This window comes from Pseudopodoces humilis, chromosome 7 (genome assembly GCF_049639895.1).
Source record: "Pseudopodoces humilis isolate 2021_Gansu_Grassland_sample_001 chromosome 7, ASM4963989v1, whole genome shotgun sequence".
Classification (NCBI taxonomy): Eukaryota; Metazoa; Chordata; class Aves; order Passeriformes; family Paridae; genus Pseudopodoces; species Pseudopodoces humilis.
In genome coordinates this window covers 23,355,978-23,375,258 of record NC_142206.1, presented here as the reverse complement: position 1 = coordinate 23,375,258, position 19,281 = coordinate 23,355,978, and the positions used below count along the sequence as shown (strand labels likewise).

Genomic DNA, 19,281 nt, shown 5'->3' with positions numbered 1-19,281 from the left:
ATCTGTTCTTCAGAGCTTCAAGATGCTGCAGAGCTTAGCTTTGAGAATTCTAGTGGGTTTTGTGAATGGGATTTTTTTTTTGCAAAAAAAAATATTTCTTAGAAATGGTTGGATATTTTTTAAAAACAACTATAAATGGACAACAGATATTGAGAACTCCAGATGAAGTTTTATTTGTGTTTGGCGAGGTTAGTAAGTGAAACTACAGCCTGGACATGGCTCTCAGCGGACTCCTCTATGTGACTCCAGAATTTAGATGCAGGCAGTTTTTTGAGCAACTTCTGAATACAGTAAGCTGGAAAACAGCGCAGCCATGCACACGTGGCTTCAAAAGATACTATACTTTCACAAAAAACTATTTAAATAGATCACGATTTCCTGTAATGTGGGCTCTTGCTGATGAAAATACAAATAATGCTTCATTTTAGGTCCCCACGTTTTGTTTGAGGGTTTTTGGTTTTTTTGGGGGGGTTGTTGTTTTTGCTTTTCCTTTTTAATTAGTTTCTAGATCAGGATGAATAATTTGAAGGCTGAGCACATGAAATACCCTGATGCAATCAATTATTTTAAAAATATTCAATGCCACTAATATGAGTTTTGATATTCTGGAGCTAGGGGACATTGAGGGATGATAAACAATCTTTATATAGTCAGCCTGTTGGCCAGCCACACATGCTATAAACTGTGTTAAACTCTGATTTTGTGCAATGCTTGGTCAGTGAAGATGAATGATACAAGCAAGCTCTTCACTATCCTCAGTGTGGCTTCAGTAGGAGTCTTCACTGGATTCTTAATTGCTGCTAAATTTTAAAGACAGTGCATCTTGCTGAAGATTTCTGTGTGCTTTTTATGTCTCCCTAAATCTATATAGATTTTTATTTACTTGTATATCAGTTTATTTCTTCCCTGTTTTTTTTTTCAGGGATATATAAGTCTGAAAGTCTTAATTGTAGTTAGGAGTGGTTTGTTTACAAAACCACACCTTAAATTTTTTTTTCTCTACAAATTCTGAAGCCAGCATGGGATTTTCTAGATTTTCAAAATTAATGTATGAAAATGCATTGACATTTATCAAATTTCACTTTTCATAAACTAAACATTTCTCCTATGTAGTGTAGGGATTTTTAAATATTTTTAAATTATGTTTCAAAAATATTCATACAAGTGAATAATTTTAGCAAGTGTTCATTGTAAATGATGGAAATAGGCCAACAAGCCAGAAAAATATATCTATCCTCTAAGAGAGATGCTTTCATGTAATTTGCAGACCTGAATAGATAATAATTTAGTAAAATGTCCTTCATGACAAAATTGTTTAAATTTGTACATCTATGTTTCCTCTTTTTAATTCAGTTGCTCCTGCTTGACATTTTTTAGTTTTATTCACAGCATAAAATGTTGCAGTTTCTGAACTTTATCTTCAGTGAAACAATTTAGATCGCGGTATCTTCAAAGAATTAAGAGACTTATATAAGCTAAGAATACATATAGTTCTAGAACTTTCTTTGTCTAGTCCTCTCCTAACTAGTTATAAAAACTAAACTTGTTTTTGGAATTTGGGAAGTAGAGTGAATTTTAATGAGAAAGCTGATTTTTGCCTGATAGCAGAAGATTAATAAGATCTCTTCTCATCTGAGAAGAATTGAGGGTCAGCTCAGCCCATATCATGTCTTGCAGGAATTGTTCTTCATGTTTGACATGGTAGTTCTGGCATCAAGTTCAGCTTTTCTGGCTTAAACGTACGAAATGGTTGAGAATTCTATTGCAGACTTCTGTAAATACAACAGTTATTTTACACTCTGGCATAAGTTTTCCTTGTCCTTTGTTTCACTCATTCTGTCATTCTAGAGAAAAACATTTTAGGAGATGGTTGTATATATGCTCTTTTTAGTTCTAACATTATATATTGCCTGTAATTGCATCTTTCTTGTAGTTTTTTTCCTTTGATATCTATGGTCAAACTGTTCATGAATAATTTAGGTAGGAATTTTTATAAGAAGTATGAATGATTTACTAGTAATAAGAGCCAAAACATAAAGAACTTTTGAAGACATATTTATCATTAAATTTTTAATTAATTTTCTTTAAATTAATTAGTTAGCCAGGTCATAATGTTCTGTTATCATTGCTGCATGCTAGAACAGAGCCTCTTCTTATCATTTTTTACTTGCTGATTTATGACATTATGGTGGCATTCCCCAATAATAAATTGAAAGGGAACCATAAAATAACTGGACAAAAAAAATCATAAAATAAATGAAAAAACAGATTAACAGGAAGGACAGATTAATGTACTTATATTGTATTATATTAGTATGTTAGAAGTCACATCTGCATTCCAGGCTGGAGAATGAAGGGATGTGGAGGTAATGAAGCTATCTACATGCTTTAAATAACAGTATGTGCTCCTTCCCATAAGGCCTAAAAACCTTAAAGATGAAAGATAACTTGAAAAAGGAAACCTGAAACGCAGTTTCCTGCAGTTATCCTTGAATATTGATTTTGCTGCCTCTAACTATGGTTTGATGAATTAATGCTTTTGAGGAAGGGATACCCAGAGGGGAGAAAATGGCAGAGCTCTTCATTTGTTGGTAGTGCCAGCTTTTAAGTATTAATTGAACTACAATCTTAAAATATGAATTAACTAATATGTTTATATGTATAATTCAAGAACGAGGATACTGTGGGTACACAAAATGAATGTTTAATTTATTAAAGACTATCTGGCAACAGTAATCAAAAGGACTAAATAAAAATTGCAAAATCAAACCATAAAAAGTTGTACAGAACTAATTGCAATAAATTAAAAAGTTTCACTCCATGAACTAGATATTCCTTGACAGTAGTTTCTTATGAAAATCAGCTGAATATTCAGTATTGGCCTAAAAAAGCCTTTAACTTGCGTACAGTTGTAGGAATTATGTTTTCCTCCCATGTCTCGCTCTTATTTATAAAAACTTGCAGGAAAAATGGATTCATTTCTAGTTCTGATTCTTAACATTGCTTTTATGCAGTGACTTTCATTAATTAAATTTTAATTCAAACAAGTTCCAATTCTGTGAAGCAAACTGGAGAATGGCGATTTGAGAGAACAGAGTGTAACAGCAGCCCCTCTGAATTTTCCCTTTTTTTCAATTGTGTTACTCTTGAAATCAGGCTACTGATATTGTGTAGATTTTTTTGTCCTCGAGGTGCCTTGTAAGATACTCTATGTAAAGACTTTTGTCTGTGTAAACACATAAATATATTTAGGAAGTGGAAACTCTTTAAAGGACTTTGGAATTCTAATGAGGTAGGTCTGAGTTTTCAGAGCAATGCAGTAGCCTAAAAATGCTATGTGTGATCCTTATTCAAGTCTAAGTGGAAGGTTATTGAATAATAGCAAGAAGTTATTTTCACTGTGCAGAGCAAAGACAGGCTGCAAGACACTGTCTGCTTCTGTTATCTGGCCTTCAAAATGAATATTGATATATATGAAAGGATTCTGAGAAAGACCTACACTGATTCAAGGACATAAAAATCTGCTTTACAGTAGGATATTAAAAACCCTAATTAAGTTCTAAAATAAAGCAAGTTTTAAAAGCTGGTCCTGCCACATTTTATAGGTGTTTCTATATGGGGGAAGTATTTCTACTTTTAGACAAAGATGTGGCTGGACAATTTTAATTAGAGATGAGGTCTGCTTTTTAACAACAACTCGCTGCTGCTGTTGACCTCAATTATGGCAACTGGTCCAGAAGGAGAAAAACAAAAAAAATTGCATGATCTGAAATTGGAATTACAGAAGTTGCAGTCTTTCCTTGTAACTAGCTTTATTTCTTTTGAGGATTTTTAACAGAGAAGAATGTTTGCCTTTGATTTTTGAATGGGTTTGGGTTTTTTTAATTTTTTTTTTTGCTTTGTAGTGATACTTTGAATATTGGCTTACGGCTTGTGTCATGAAGTTCACTTGTGCAGTCCCAGATCTGCCATACTAAACTAAATTAATTTGTATTTTAAGGAGATGGTCATAAAATACATCTGTGTGTTCTTTCATGCTATAATCAATCAAGCCAAATTGATCCTAATTAAGCCATTTATGTGGCCTAAATGTACCATTGGTTCTCTTCTAATTATATGAGGAATTTCATCAAATCTATTCTTGATGAATAAAAGAATGGTGTTCTTGGAAGTTGTTTTGCATGTCATGGTATCTTTCAACAGGGTGAGAGATTAGTGGGAAATACTTTAATTTAGATACAGCCATTGTCTAGTAATTTTCTGATAGCAGAAGTAAGAATGTAAAGAATTTCTTTAAAGGTTGATGTATATAATTATGCTATCAAAAAATGTTCAAGAAACAGAAATGTTCGGATAGTATACAGTGAGTTCTCCTTATGTCTTTGCTAATTTAGGTTAAGATTTGATGCAATTGAGTGTTTTATAAGAGTTCCTTGCATGGGCAGGACCATAAGCAGATTAGCAAACATCTTCCATGAGAATTCTTTAACTGTGTTGAAATGAAGGAAGGTAACCTAAATGTGGCCACTGCAATAATTTCCAAACTTTCCAAATAGCAGGGGCTTCTTTCCCTCCGTTTCTTGATAAGTGGAAGCTGAAGCTGAAGACTTAGAAATCCAGAGTACATGGAGGCAGGGAAAAGGATTCTTGGCTTTGTTCTGTTCAGTGGTAGGAATAATCAATCTCATATTTGATCACAGATCCTAAGCTGTTCATATGAAGAATTACACTCTGAAGCATGATTTTCTCTTTTTCCTAACAGATTGATGTTGCCCCCACACAGTGTAGTAGCAAAACTAGTACCTGTAGGTTAGTGGTTAACAGCAAACTTTTCTCATGAGCATTAAATCACGGATGACAAATTACAGATTGGTAAACAAGTGTCCATTACAAATTGTAAAAAGGTTTTTGCTTAACTGTTAGCCTTCTAAGAATTGTTTGATAAGCAAAAAAGTGACAAATTGGCTTAATATTAGAGTTTATTTGTTTTAAGGTAACCATTCTTGACTTGAAAAGTTGTACTGCAGCAAGCACAGTAGGGAAAAATGGTGTGTTTTGTACTCAAATGAAAAAAATCAGATTTCCTTTTAATATGAAGAGATGTCATGAAGTAAACTAAGTATGTTAGGTCTCAAATAAACTGCAAAGTTTGACATGTTAATCTGAGTTCTTTGTTTGGCTGTGTAAATTTCAGTCCAAACTGCAGTATTGTTACTTAGGTTTTTTTGGGAATTATTACATGCATTCAAGTTCTGAATAACTTTCTAATGTATTGCACTGGAAATTACAGTGTTTTAGTTAAGTAATATTACCTTTTTTTAAGTAATCTTTAAACAAGGCTAACCTGAACTGGCAGCTGTGGAGTTGAATTCAAGTCATCCAAACCCTTCCTGTGCCTTGAAAATGACTACTGCCATTTCCAGGTGGGAGACATCCTAGAGCACCACCAGCACTATGGGTTATGGCTCTGATGCTTGGGAATATATCAATTATTATGGTCTTCATGCAGCTTCTCTTAGTTCTTTACAGTGGAGCAAGGCTGGGTGTTTCATTTCAGTTTAACTTCACCAAGCCCCAAAAGGTTTTTGTCTTTTTGCATTTGAGTAATGAAATAAAAGAGGACCTTAAAATGTCAGCTAATTCTCAAGATATATCTCTTGTCTAGATTTAGAATGTCATATTGAAAAGCTACTTATAGGCAAATGGTTGTGAATGGTTCTGAATAAATTTTTTCACAATGTGAAATGACTGAAAGTTACAAGACTTTTAAGGCAGAAATAATTTCTTGCATTTTATATGTTTGTTTCTCAATCTTTAGGCCTTCAACCCACTGATTTATTTTTAGTATTGTGAACAGATAAGAAATTTGAAAAGCTGCCTTTTATTACACTGATCTCCTACCCATATTTGAAGACACACATTAATTTTAACGTTTAATTTAATTTAGCATTTCAAATGAATCAGTAAATATTTTATATTCAAAGAAAAAAAATATTTACTATAATGCTATCTTTTTGGCATTGCGTGTCCATGAATGCACTTGTGCTAAAGTTTTGTAGAGAAATCTTTGGAAGATATTTTCCTTTATCCGGTATTACAGAAATCCTGTGATAAACCTGAACAAAACAGGTTTTTGTTTTTTTTCTTTTTGCAAGTACCTTTAAAGTAGTAGTTTTAAGTTTCTATTAATATGCAAATTAATAATAATTTATTACTGTAATAGTTATGGAGAAAGCATCTCTATTTCTGTGTGATTTATCTTGTCTTGTTTCTTCATACTTCCATTGCATTTTCCGCTATGACTGAAGATTAGAAAAATTTCCTTTTCCATTATTGCAGGCTTACACTCTTGATTTTATCCTTTCATGTTGGTAGAGCACATGTAGTAGAATGAATCCTTGTTTCTTTCAGATGTATTGTTAAGGTGACGTGTGCCTCACTGCTCTGAATCTCAAACAGCAGAGAAGGTTCATTCTCTCCTGTTTTATTTATGGGTAACTAAAATGTCCTTTTGTCTACAAATACTTAGAGAGCTGTGTTCCATCTGGACTTGCATATGGGAGATACTTTTACTAATTCATTGAAAGAGGAGTCCTCCAAGTGTTCAAATTACGACAATACAAGATTGGGAGTTATAAACTTCCGTCTTAAAAGGACAGTAAATGTCTTGTCTAAACTGGGAGTGCTTCTCCACTAGAGTCCTGGATGGCCAGCTGCAAATATTAAGCTCCATTGTCACAACCTGTTGGAAACTTCTAGGTCATGAGATATGAAATATTGTCTGCATGTTGTATTGTTTTTCACATGCTTATACATGCCTGTTACATGCTTGAGTGTATGCCCAGTCAGCATATGCATGCAAGAGATAAGTCCCTGAAGCTCTTGAAGGATTATTATAAAAATAAGCTATTTTCTGTTCCAGAAAATTCAAAGCAAGTATTTGGAACTATTTCCAAATAGAAAATAATTAACATTAGACTGAAATAGAGAATAGGCTTAATTGTTTGAAATCAAATCCAAAATTGCTTTTTCATCAATATAGCTGCAAAATATTTTTTATGTGTTCCTGAGTTATTTCCACTATCTTAACATATGATCTTACTTTTAAAACATCAATTCTGTGTACTGTTTACTTGAATGACTAGGTTTGGGTAACATGGCAAAACCCCTTTGCATTTATAAAAGTGTATTTGCCTTTGCAAATACATTTCATGATTGGCAGCCAGGGAATTGGAGCTCCTCTTCAACAGGTACCCCTTTCATATTGGCTGTTTAGATGAAATGGGGCATTGTTCAAAAGCAGTTTGAATATATAAAGATAAAAGGAAAAATAAATTGCTAGTAAGCTACTTGATTTCTACCTAGTTTGATGATCTTCTGACTGTTCTGTGAAGTCCATTTGTGCAATCTCTTCATCTGTAAATTTTCCAGCTGACACACTGGCTCTCTAAACAATTGAAAATGGGAAAAATCTTTACTTTTTAATGTTCCCTCAAAGTGATGTGACAGTTGCCACATGAAGCGTTGAGAAGTTTTCAGTAGAGTGAAACAGAAATGTTTATAGGTCTTTATAATGCAGCTCACCTGAGCTGCTAAAAAGGGAACAGAGGCTCTAAAGGCACAACTGCTTTTGTTTTGTAAGAGACAGAGCTATTGCAAATGCAGAAATTGTTACACTCAGTTGAGGCCTCCATCAGGTCAAAAGGGAGAACGTTCACTAGAATCTCATCACTTATAGGGCACTAAGAACACTGTTCATCTTTGTGCTGTGGTTTTGATTATGGGTAAGATGATCAAAGAACCAGAACAACATGGGAAAATAAATATTGCAAGGCTGTCAATTGTGTTCCAGGCATGTTGGTAGTTCAGTAGCTATGGAAGTTACAGTTTTTGCAGGATCAGAAAAGACTACCATTAAAGTTTTATTTTTGGGAGGGAGATGATAAAATAATATCTTTACAGATTTATTTTAGACAAATTTATTGTGAGAGCAAAAGTTGTGTCATCATGCTTTACCTTTCTGTCTGCTCTTTTTCTTCTTAAGCCTAACTTAGTTTAAGTCCTGAATATTGGATGAATTGGCCAAATTTGACTAAAATAAATAGGTCTTGCTAAGGTCTCTCAAAAGTCCTCAAAATAGATAGACTGTGTGTGTGTAAAGAGCACTGAAGTCAGCATTCAGGTCTGTGAGGAAGTGAGAGGCAGTGACAGATCACAGATGCCACTTTTCAACACACAAACAGTACCCAGAGAGGTAAGAGACATGAGAGCAAGCGAGGGTAGTTGCAAGAGTTGTGCAGGAGAGGAGAGGAAAGAATGCAGGAAAAAAGCCTCGGGAGTGCTGAATTGAGAAAAGTAATAGAAGGCATGTTGGCATGTTTGAAAACATTTTGGTTTGTTCAGTTCTGAAGGTATCACAATTCAGCCCCTTGGGATGACAAATGGGACAACACTATCCATGTGGCATGTGAAACCTGGGGGAAAAAAAAGGACTGTATCTTCTGGTTCTTTAAAACAGAATTACACCAGATTTATTCAACACCTGTCTGCCTTAAAAGGCTTGGTTACATAAAGGATGATTAAAAAATGAGTAAGTGGAATACTAGTGAGAAATAATTCAGGAACCAAGTTCAAAAAATCTGTATTAAAATTCAAAGCAAAAACTTAGAGAAAAAAATTCAGATATATGAGTTGCATTTTACATTAACTACTTTAAAAGAAAAATATGATTTTTAACCTTATGTCAATTCTGTTTTATAATTCAACTACGGAATAAAGCTCTTATGAGGTAACTTTATTTAAGTTTGTAAATGCCTGGAAGATAGTTGTAGGTGTAGTCTGCATCACAAAACAGATAAAAGCGTACTTTTACTTTCCTATGAATTGAAAATTCATACCAAGTGTAACACGCCATTGTGTAGTTTTCATTTTTTACTGTGTCTGAAAAGAAAAGCACTGAAATATCATTGATGAACTCTGAACCTGCTGTCCTTTGCAATATGTACCAGGAGCCAGCAGGACAATGAGGAGCCTCGAGAGAATTCAGCACAGTCCTCTCACCATACCTTGTGTTAATCAAACAGCTTTCCCACCACTCTGACACATCTCCTGTGGCTCAATTTAGAGTTGTTCACTTGGGGAAGGTTCCACATTGGCAGTGCTGCAGAGCTTGGTCAAGTAGATCTGGGATAAGTCTATGCAAGTTGATATCAGCTTCATTAAGTATATTATATAAACAGAAAAGTAGGGAAACTGTTCCATTTTTATATCAGTTTATTCAATTGTGTTTCCAGCAAGACAAACTGAAATTAAATTGAAATTCTCAGTTACAAGATAAGAATGCCCTTAGCATGGTCTTCTTTGCCTTACTTTTAAGGACTTCTTGAAGGAATTGAAATTAGTTGATGAATTTTGAAATAATAGAATGAATGACCAAACAGGTTTTCCGTTAACATGAACTAAAAGTGATTGCATAGTAAAATGTCAGCCTCCTTTCAGGTAATGAATCAACACCCAATGAAAATGCCCATCCATGTGCAGGTGTGAACCAATGTTCGGATGGCAGGAAGTAAGCTTACCTAAAATGACAAAATTCCAAAGGTCTTTTTGAGTCAAACCAGCATTTTTCTGACTTTCAAGAAAAAGAAGTTGATAAGAAAGATACAAATAGCAAAAGTTTTAAAATGGGCTTTAAATTAGAGTAAATTTGAAAAGTAGACAGATGGTAAGGTTATGCCAAATCACAAAAATTATGTCAGTCCTGAGGGCTATAAAGTGATTACGGCGCACTGGGACACTGCAGTGAAGCAAAGTTATGCTTTTTATAACACATGGAACTCATTTCAGCATTTAAAAAGTATTCAGTGTGTCCCCTGGAATTTGAAACTGTGTTACTGATGTATTAGTGATGAACATATCCAAAAACTGGTAATAAATAAGAACTAGATAGTACAACTGCTGTGGGTCATCTGAGTTAAAATCAATTTCAGTCCAGGACCTTCCTCCAGAGCCCATTGTTATGGTAAGAGTGAGTGTTTTCAGTATTGCAGTACTTGATGACTCTTGCAAAAACACTCAGTCTTTGGTTACCCAGTGAAGTAAAATCCAAAACAAGATTAAATTGCAGAGCTCTGGAAGACAATTATTTTCCTAAACTGAAAAACAGCACCTGGAATTGTATGAAAGTTAACTATAACTAGAATTATAGTGACACATTTTTACAACTGTACAAGTAAAATAAATCACATCAGAAGAAGTAACTTAAGCTATTGCTGACATTTAACTTATGTTAACTTACATGTCAGCAGTAATAACAAGTAATTTATAACAACTCTAAAGGTATCTTCAAACCTAAATAATTCTATGATTCTGTGATCAAATATCAAAATTGTACCACCACTGAGCAGGGAATTGGCCCTGACTGACATGATGACATTAGTATGGATTATTACCTTTTATGGCTTATCTATTACTTAACAAAATACATCTATGAAGTAGAAAAAAACTCAAATATCTTACAAATAGAGAAAATGTAGCTAACAACTGAAGTGTGGATTGAAAATTCATTCTATATTTTTAACTTGGTTTCATTATCTTCAGTTGAAAATTCATATGAATCAGCAACTTGACTTATTGTTTTCTAATGTATCTGCCTGTCTTTTGATCTGAGTTTTGGTTATCTCCTGTATCATTGATTTTGATTGCAGCTTATTTCTGATTAAATAAAACAATATCCTGCTGTCCAAAAAAGGGTAACAGTTTTTTTAAACCATGCCTGCTGAAAATAGGACAAGCTCATTGCCTATTAGGAATCCTATCACAAATACTGAATTAAAATTTAAAAAAAAAGTGATCAGTAGGGTAAGAATGCTGTCTCTTGCCTGTATGCTGCAGAGAGTTGTTTACTCCTTCACGGTTACTAAAGAGTTACTCTACATTGGTTTTGTCCAGTGCAAAAGCAAACAGTTACTCTAAGTTTTCCTTCTACTGCATCTCTCTCATCCATCTCATACTTTTAAAAGTGAATGAAGACTAATAGGGAGTTTTTCCTTCATTCAGATATTCAGATAATGTGGGTAATACAATCTAGAGAGTTGCTATAAGGTTTTCTGGAATTTTACACATATCTATGTGTTTGATTATGCAGATGAGAATTGTATGTAAGCAATTAACAAACTACAACATCATTGAAATAGACATGGCCATATTTATGATTTGATTAGTATTTTTTCTTTAAAGACAACCTAGTAATTAATTTTGAACAAGTTGTTCTTCCTTAATGAAATACATTGTTTGTTTCTGATTTTATTTGCAGCAAGTCTTGCAACTTCATTACTATTCAAACAACATATCACATAGAGTTGAAAGGTGAAATCTGATTCTTTTTTCACAGTCTTCTTTGATATTCTGTGATTTTGGTATACTTTAATGTCGTTTGCTATATATGCTGAGAGTTTTTCTTCCTTTGAATAGCATGGAACAATTTATTGAGTGCTTTTCAGGGTAGGAATGTCAAAAAGTAGGTCAGATTGCTCAATCAGCTTTATCAATAGCAAGATTTTACAAATGACTGTCTTTACAAACCAACATCTTTATTCAGTCACAGAACAAAGTTTAAAAGCTTGTCAGTGATGCTGTACTTAATAAAAATCCACCTTTTATATGTAGCTTTGCATCACCCCCTTTTTCACCTCAAAAGGTTTGCAGCAAATTTCCTTCTCTAACTCAAGGTGGAAGTCTTTTCTTTCTTCTCTTGTTGAAGACTGCTAGTGTTTTATTGTGACCCTGTTTTTTCTCCCATTCTCAGTTGAGGGGAAAAAGGTGAAAAGGATGGAACCTCAAGCATTCTTCCATACCATTCCCAAGCTAAACATTTCTTGTCTAAACTTCTGCCTGATACTTCACATCTGCACCAGATTTAGCACTTCCCTGGTTTCATGCTGCTTTTCTTTATTGCAGCTTTCTGAAGTCGTACTAGTAAAGCGTTATCCATCATATTATAAGACGATTTAAATGCTCAAATTTTTGCTGAATTTATTAGCTTTTATTAAATTTTTTCCTATGAGTGTGATGAGTGTGATATAATAGATGATAAAAATGTGAACTGGCTTCTTGAATTAAAAAGAATCATCCATAACTGTAATGTGTGAAATTCTTCTAAAGAATCCCTTACAGTGATGGTATAGAGTGCAGTGATGAAATACTGACATACAGATACATCTTCGAAGATAGATAAATCTGGTAAAAATGAATTGAAAATATACCTGAGCATAACAAACATTCCTTACTTAAATAACCAGATCTCAGAGAGTTACTGCACAATTTTGACTAGTCTTGCAGAAGTGTTCCAACCTTTGGGATCTTTAACTGTTCTCAAACTCTTAAACTCATTATTCCTTCCCTGAATTGATTTCTTTCAGCATTAACATTTACTTGGCCATCAACAGTTCTATGGGTTTGATTTGCTTATATTTAAAGCAGTTTTTTTTCCTGGCTGATGAGCACTAAAGGGAGAACCTACCATCTTTGCCAGTAAATACTGCAGACAATGGAAACATTATTTTGGAGGAAATGAGCACACTAGAAATATTAGCTGAAATGTTCAATGCTTCAAAAATGCAATGTTTTGTTTTATGCTGCCATGTATTATAATTTATTTCAGTATATGAACATAGCTTTGAATTAGCAGCTGTGTGTAGATAGTTGTGTTGGTGTCTTTTATAAAAACTTGTAAAAGATGTTTGGTGGCTATTAAACCTTGATTTAAAATCCTATCTAAACCATCTCTATATTCTACCATACTTAATATTTAAAACACAACAAATTCTTACCTGTATGTATATCACATGCTTATATGGTACTTATGCTTTCTGTGGTCTATTTAATTTCATAGTTTAAGTTCTTGAAGACAGGAATGATCTTTCTCCTGTTCTAACAACAGAGTAACTAATTCAGTGGTTATAGTGATGTCTGGAATGCTGTAATTTACTGCAATAAAATGTGGTCAAAAGAGCAGCAGAGCTGTAATTATTTTTTTTATTATTATTTCTTATGCTTTAAAATATTTATTTGTTTAATTTGTTAAGAAGTAACTGAATTTTAGACATTTCAGATAACCAGACTGTCCAGATAAGCCTTTGCACACAGTAATGGTATAGTTGTATGTAAGAAGGTATCAATATACAAACAGGAACGCATTTTATGTTTTATTAACTAACAACTGCTAAGAATTCAAGAACCTTCCATTTTGTTCTACTTGTGTGCATTGTTAGATACAGTTCATATATAAATCTGCTCTGAAACTGATTTGTATTAGATTTGTTAATGCTGCTTTTGAAAAAGTAGAGCAAGGGTTAGGTAGTCCTTTTGAAATTGAAGATACAGATGAGTTGATATGTTTGGGATATTATTTGCCAATGGTAAAGCTTATTAATAAAGTAAACTACTTGACTCATCTTAGTATGTATTTTAAAACAGGTGAGGCTAATGATAAGGATGTTCAGGTGGTGGAACTTCCCATTGTTGACAGCTTACACCCACGGCCACCCTATTTGCCCTTGGCTGTCCCTGAAGACTTGGCTGATAGACTAATTCGTGTACATGGGGATCCTGCAGTGTGGTGGGTCTCACAGTTTGTGAAATACTTGATTCGTCCACAGCCTTGGCTAGAAAAAGAAATAGAGGAAGCCACAAGGAAACTTGGTTTCAAACATCCAGTGATCGGGTGGGTATTTAGTTTTCTTTTTAACTGTTTGTGCTTTAATATGTGTGTGATACGTAGTGATTCCTGTTCAGAAAAAAAAAATGTTTTATGATGGTAATCAGAGTCTCAAAGTATTTTTGTGGGGAGAGAGGGCAATTTCTAGATGAAGCTCTTATTTTTTAACTGTGAATAATACAAATTGATTACAAGTACTTCTTCAGCACACTTGTCTACCTGTAGCTGGACAGATATATAAAAGGCAGCTCAATAGAAGGTTTCTTAACACATCTTCCACATCTGGTAATACAGAATTTCATTAATGCAATTGTCTTACAGCTTGTATTCCAGGCACTTTACTGTCTGTGTCTTCTTTCCAGTGCCTATAACTTTTATGTTTGAGGAAAAAAAATTAATACATGCCACAATTCACAATTAATTTTATTACTGGCTACATACGAACATGGAATGTGCCTTTCCCTTCCCTGCTGGTGTTTTCACAGTTGTTATTTCTCAGCAATAATGATGAATTGGAAAGGTCTCTATGGGGAGATACAGGGAAAAGGAACAAAAGCAGCAAAAAGCAGCTTGTGGGAGAAAGGTTTTCCCATCATGTAGTGTGAAAAATGTTGCTGCTGCTGTGCTGGAGTCTTCTTCCTTTGCCAGAATTTCCTTCAGTCCTTAAACTTTCTTTTTCTAGGATTACACAGTAGGTTGTCCAAATGTTAGTTGGTTTTTGACCTTGAGCCAGTAGGGCACTTCACCGCTGCTGTATCTGAAGACTTGTTACTTTTCAAGGAGTTCCAAAAAATGCATTTGTAACTACCATAATTCAAACTATGCATTATATGATGCAGATATTCCTGTTTTCCTTTTGACCTATATTGATCAAGCATTATCTATCTACAGTAGATAACTTAACCTTGTGCACAAAAGGAATGCCACTTTATATGCTATAATTCAATGTCCTTCATTCCTTTCTTTCAGTTTCCCTTCGCTTACATTGTCAGATTATTTTATTGCTTTTGAGAACAGACTAACTTCATATTGTCTGTGTGTCTTGATGGATGTGGATGAGTTTTAATCCATCCTTATTTTATGTAGGGATTCAATTTAACATTTCATTTGCTGAAGCATGTATAGTAGTTACAAATGTAATTCCTGGTTTCTCCCTTTTTCCAGTGTTCACGTCCGAAGGACAGACAAAGTAGGGACAGAGGCAGCATTTCACCCCATTGAAGAGTACATGGTACACGTGGAGGAGCGCTTTGAGCTGCTTGCTCGCAGGATGCATGTTGATAAAAAAAGAGTCTATTTGGCTACAGATGACCCTTCGTTGTTGCAAGAGGCAAAATCCAAGTAAGATGAATTATAATTATATTACAGTTCCGTCCTTCCGGTTGGCTTTACAACAATTTCTGAGTATGGTGCATCACAAGTTTTAGTATAATTTTTGGTTTTAATCCTTTATTCAGTTAAAACTGCACTTAATTTTCAAGTGATTTTGATTCTTCTTTCAGATATTCCTTTTTTTGATTTTTCTTTCTCCCAAGTATGCTTTTCAAAGCTTAATGTTAAAAATCTAGGAGAGTTGAGCAAGATACCTGTGACTATGTAAAAACAAATCAATCATGTAGAATAAATAAATATAATAAAAATAATATACATATAAATAATAGAAATATATTTTAATATAAATATAAAAAATAAATTTCTTACTGAACATACATATTAAAAAGAAACTAATCAGAAATACTGTAAAACCTGGTTGATATATTAAGAAGTATATGAAACCTGTCCAAAAAATACCTCTTGTGAACAGTTGCCAGAGGAATTTTTATAATTGGGTTGAAAAGCTTATGATGAAGCTCTTCTCTCTTTCAGGAGGCCTTCTATAGTGATAGCGTAGAAGACTTTCATCATACATGTTGAATAATTTTGTCCTTAAATATAGGACTTCTTACAGTGTCTGCCCCCTTTTTTTGCTCTGTATCCTCTTCTAGCTCTCTAGAAAATGGATACATGGTAAACATTCATTTACTCCTACATGGCCTGTATTTTCTTGTAAATTAATACTGCTAATTAATTAATTAATTAATACTTTCTAAAATCAAAGCAACTCCGTAGTGGTAAATTATTGAACTGTTCTATTCTTGGTGACATTCATGAAAAAATATATAAGATACCATACTACGTAACAGATTTTCTTTGGCATATGCAAGGTAAGCAGAAAATGTTATTTTTTAGTAGAAGAACTTTCTACAGCATTGAAAATCTGTCTATTTCAACTGTGCTGTTTCTGTTTTTCTTTCATATCTATAAAAGGCTGCTGTTTAAAATGATGGTGTTTTGTAAAAACTAAATGAACAAACTCAACTCCAGATGAAGGCAACCTAATCCTTCCTTTTTTTGTATGTGTTCTGGCAGAATACAACTGTAGCACTTCATTGTTTAGATTTGCACTTTAAAAGACAGGTAATGCAAAGTTGAGGTTATAATATTTAATTAATTATATTGTCCTGACTAACTTTAATAACTGTTTGTAACATAACAGAATTCAATATTGATGTAACCATTTTAGTTATGCATTTTTCTTTATTTTTGTTTAAATTTCAAACCTTAGCATTCTTTGTGAATAGTGACATGCTCTACCTATATAATCCCAAGTTTGTAATAGCAACAAAAAATAATTGTAGAATTGTAACTTATTCAGTAAAAGAATACTGAATTTTATTAAGAATTACAGCTCAAGTCCATTCCAAATCACAATTTTACTTTAATATGGTAAGATACAGCTCAGTCATACAGCATTAATTTTATGTTTTTTTCATAAAAGGCATAGACTCTGTAAGTATTGAAGAATTTTTTGTGTTACTGCTGCATTTTCAGGTCACAGCTTACACTGAAACATAATTTCCTACGTTGCTTGCACCCTACTGTTGCTTGCAGCTTCAGATCCCTTGAGTAGAAGGCATTTGAAACTTCCTGTGATTTCACAGAAGGCAGGATGCAATTTGATGTTTGGGCATTTAATAACATCTGAAGGCAGGTTAAGGTCATGTTTTGGCAGCAAAGAAGCTTTTCTTTCTCTTCTTGTGAAATCAACTATAAATTGGTTTACGCTTCTGACAAAAATGTTCTAGTCACATTGAGCTACCAAGCTTTGATAGAAACAGCTGTCACATTGCAGTAGCTTATGTTGCATTCATTATTTGGTGCAATAATATTAGTAAGTACTAGGTACTGTATCTCTCTACAAGAGAGTGACTGGCTGTCAAACAGCGTTGGCATTTAAGTAAAGAACATTTAGCCAACATTCACATGAATAGGCATGTTGTTTCTAGCAAGGGAAGTATTTTAAGCTATTCATGGTCATGAAAACAGAAATGTTTTGACTTAAGATTCAGAAACTTCCCTTGCAGTCAGATGTCTACCAACTGCAAATACAGCAGTACAGATAGTGCAGTCACTGCCACCAGTTTGTAGAGTTTTTGTGTTCTATTTCCAAAAGAAGGAAAGAAGTGATATATTTTCAGAATTAGGATCATGTAAGAACAATTTTAGTAGAGAGTAGAAGGTTTGAGAGTTCAACAACTGTAATGATCAGGGGATTAAAGTATTTGACAGCTTCTGGTAAGCAGAGTTCCTGGTATTTATCTTGGGTAAGTGATGTGTTAGGGATGGTGTAAATTGCTTTTTCTTTGGCTGATTTAATAGTTTTCACATGCAAATTTTTGAATGTCTAGTACATGTGTTTTCTAGTCTGTAATATTACTTACAGTATCTTCACTCTCTAAGGTATTCAAAATAATGCAGATTATATATACATAAATTCTTAGGAGACCATATTTAATATATATCTGGTTTGTATATGAACCTATTTCAGTGTCTTCCTTTTGTACATGAGCACAAAAATTCAACAAATCAGATTCTTCCTTCCAGAATGTTTACCTGTAAAGTCATCTGTATTTTCTTTTTTCTCCTTTTTTTACTTCTCCCTTTCTACTATCTGTAGTTTGGCTAACCCTCCCCATCCTCCCAAGTCGTAGTATGCCAGATATATAGAATTCAGCAGTGCTTCAAAATACTGGAATCTGATGAACAGCTCATAAATTTTCCAATTTCTTCTAGAGCAAGACCTGAGAAAACACATTATTTCTTACTCAATCTGTTTATACTCACAATCTTCTTTCAGAGGGAAGAAAATTTTCAGTGCTGTTCTGGAAACTTCCACAGGCCTAGCAATTGGAACAGGAGCCTGGGACTCACCTTGCTTTGCACCTGCAGTGATAAGTTGTAGTTACACAAGAAGCTCAATCAGGTTCTGAAACCAAACACAAACTTGAAACAGTCCCATACCTGTGCTTGATTTGTATTCTTATCTGAGGGTGTTAGGTACAGGAAGGAAAGATTTTTTAACTCTCTCTTCCCCACCTTCTTTTGATTTCTTTTTTCTCTTTCTAATAAGATGAAACAAAATAAAATTTTTCCTGGCCTGTACATAGGTTTCAAGAATCTATTAGATAGCTTTAAAAGAACTGGGTATTATTTTTACATATGTGGAAGAGATACACTACATATATGTAACCCAATACAAAGAAAACAGAGCCGTGCCAGTTTCCATTATTTGGTTTTGTCTTTGAGCAGGCTGCCCAAGGAAATATAATGTCACTGTCTCTGGAGGTATTTAAAAATCGTGTAGATTTGGCACCTTCAAGATGTGGTTTAGTGGTGGACTTGGAAGTGCTGGATTTATTGTTGGACTCAATGGTCTTAAAGGTCTTTTCTAACTTGAATGATTCCATGATTCACAATCTGGGCCTTTCCTGTTTCAGAGAAGAGGCTATGTGAGTTATGCTAGAAGGCATCCTACACAATATTGTGTTTTGGTGATTCTGTCAATAAAAATATGACAACTTATAATGTCTGAATCATATTCTACACATTCAGGAATCCTAGGAATAGGATTGTGCCTAATTTCTACTTTAAAAAGAAATAAAAATGCCCAAAAACTTAAAATGTAAGCATTACATTAATCATAATATAAATACAGATGGAGAAGGCAATGTAAGGAAGCAAGAGTTAACTATAGAACTTTGGTAGTTTTATTTCCTTTATTGTTTGCAGTCCTTATGGCAAGAATAGCTTCAAATAGAATCTCAATCACTGTAGTGAGTGGGAAGGAGAATTAAATGCAGGAACTCAGTGGGCCATATACAGCTTGACAGGAGTGTGTGCCTGGCCTTCTCCTATATTTTTCTTTATGCTCTGCTTTCAGCCTGTGTTGGAGACAGGATAGTGGACCAGAAGATTCTTTGGTCACACTGAGTATGGCTGCTATTTCACTCACATTTTAAAAGAAACCTCTTTTCCCAAGCATTGTGTGTGGGAGACAACATAAAAGTGCTTGTTTGAAAACTTAACCACGAGAGTGGATAAATTACAAGCTTTGATGATTATTTTGAAGAGTGGGCTCTGAAGCTGTTGGTTAGAAGAGTTTGGATCAACTTTATAAGACAGAATTTAAGACCAGATCTAACAGCATCTCAGCTACTGTTTCAGAATAAATGAAAGAAGGCGAA

At 33.9% G+C, this 19,281-nt stretch overlaps 1 protein-coding gene across 3 annotated transcripts in view; it reads left to right on the top strand.

Moving 5' to 3' along the window:
- The window catches only part of FUT8 (fucosyltransferase 8), a 104,297-nt gene that overhangs the window by 72,602 nt on the left and 12,414 nt on the right, over positions 1-19,281 (top strand). For all 3 annotated transcript variants that reach the window (XM_005522417.3, XM_014252116.2, XM_088057860.1), the window contains exons 10-11: positions 13,477-13,723; positions 14,882-15,058. In XM_005522417.3, coding sequence (XP_005522474.1) covers positions 13,477-13,723; positions 14,882-15,058 — 424 coding nt within the window. The remainder of the gene's footprint in view (positions 1-13,476; positions 13,724-14,881; positions 15,059-19,281) is intronic.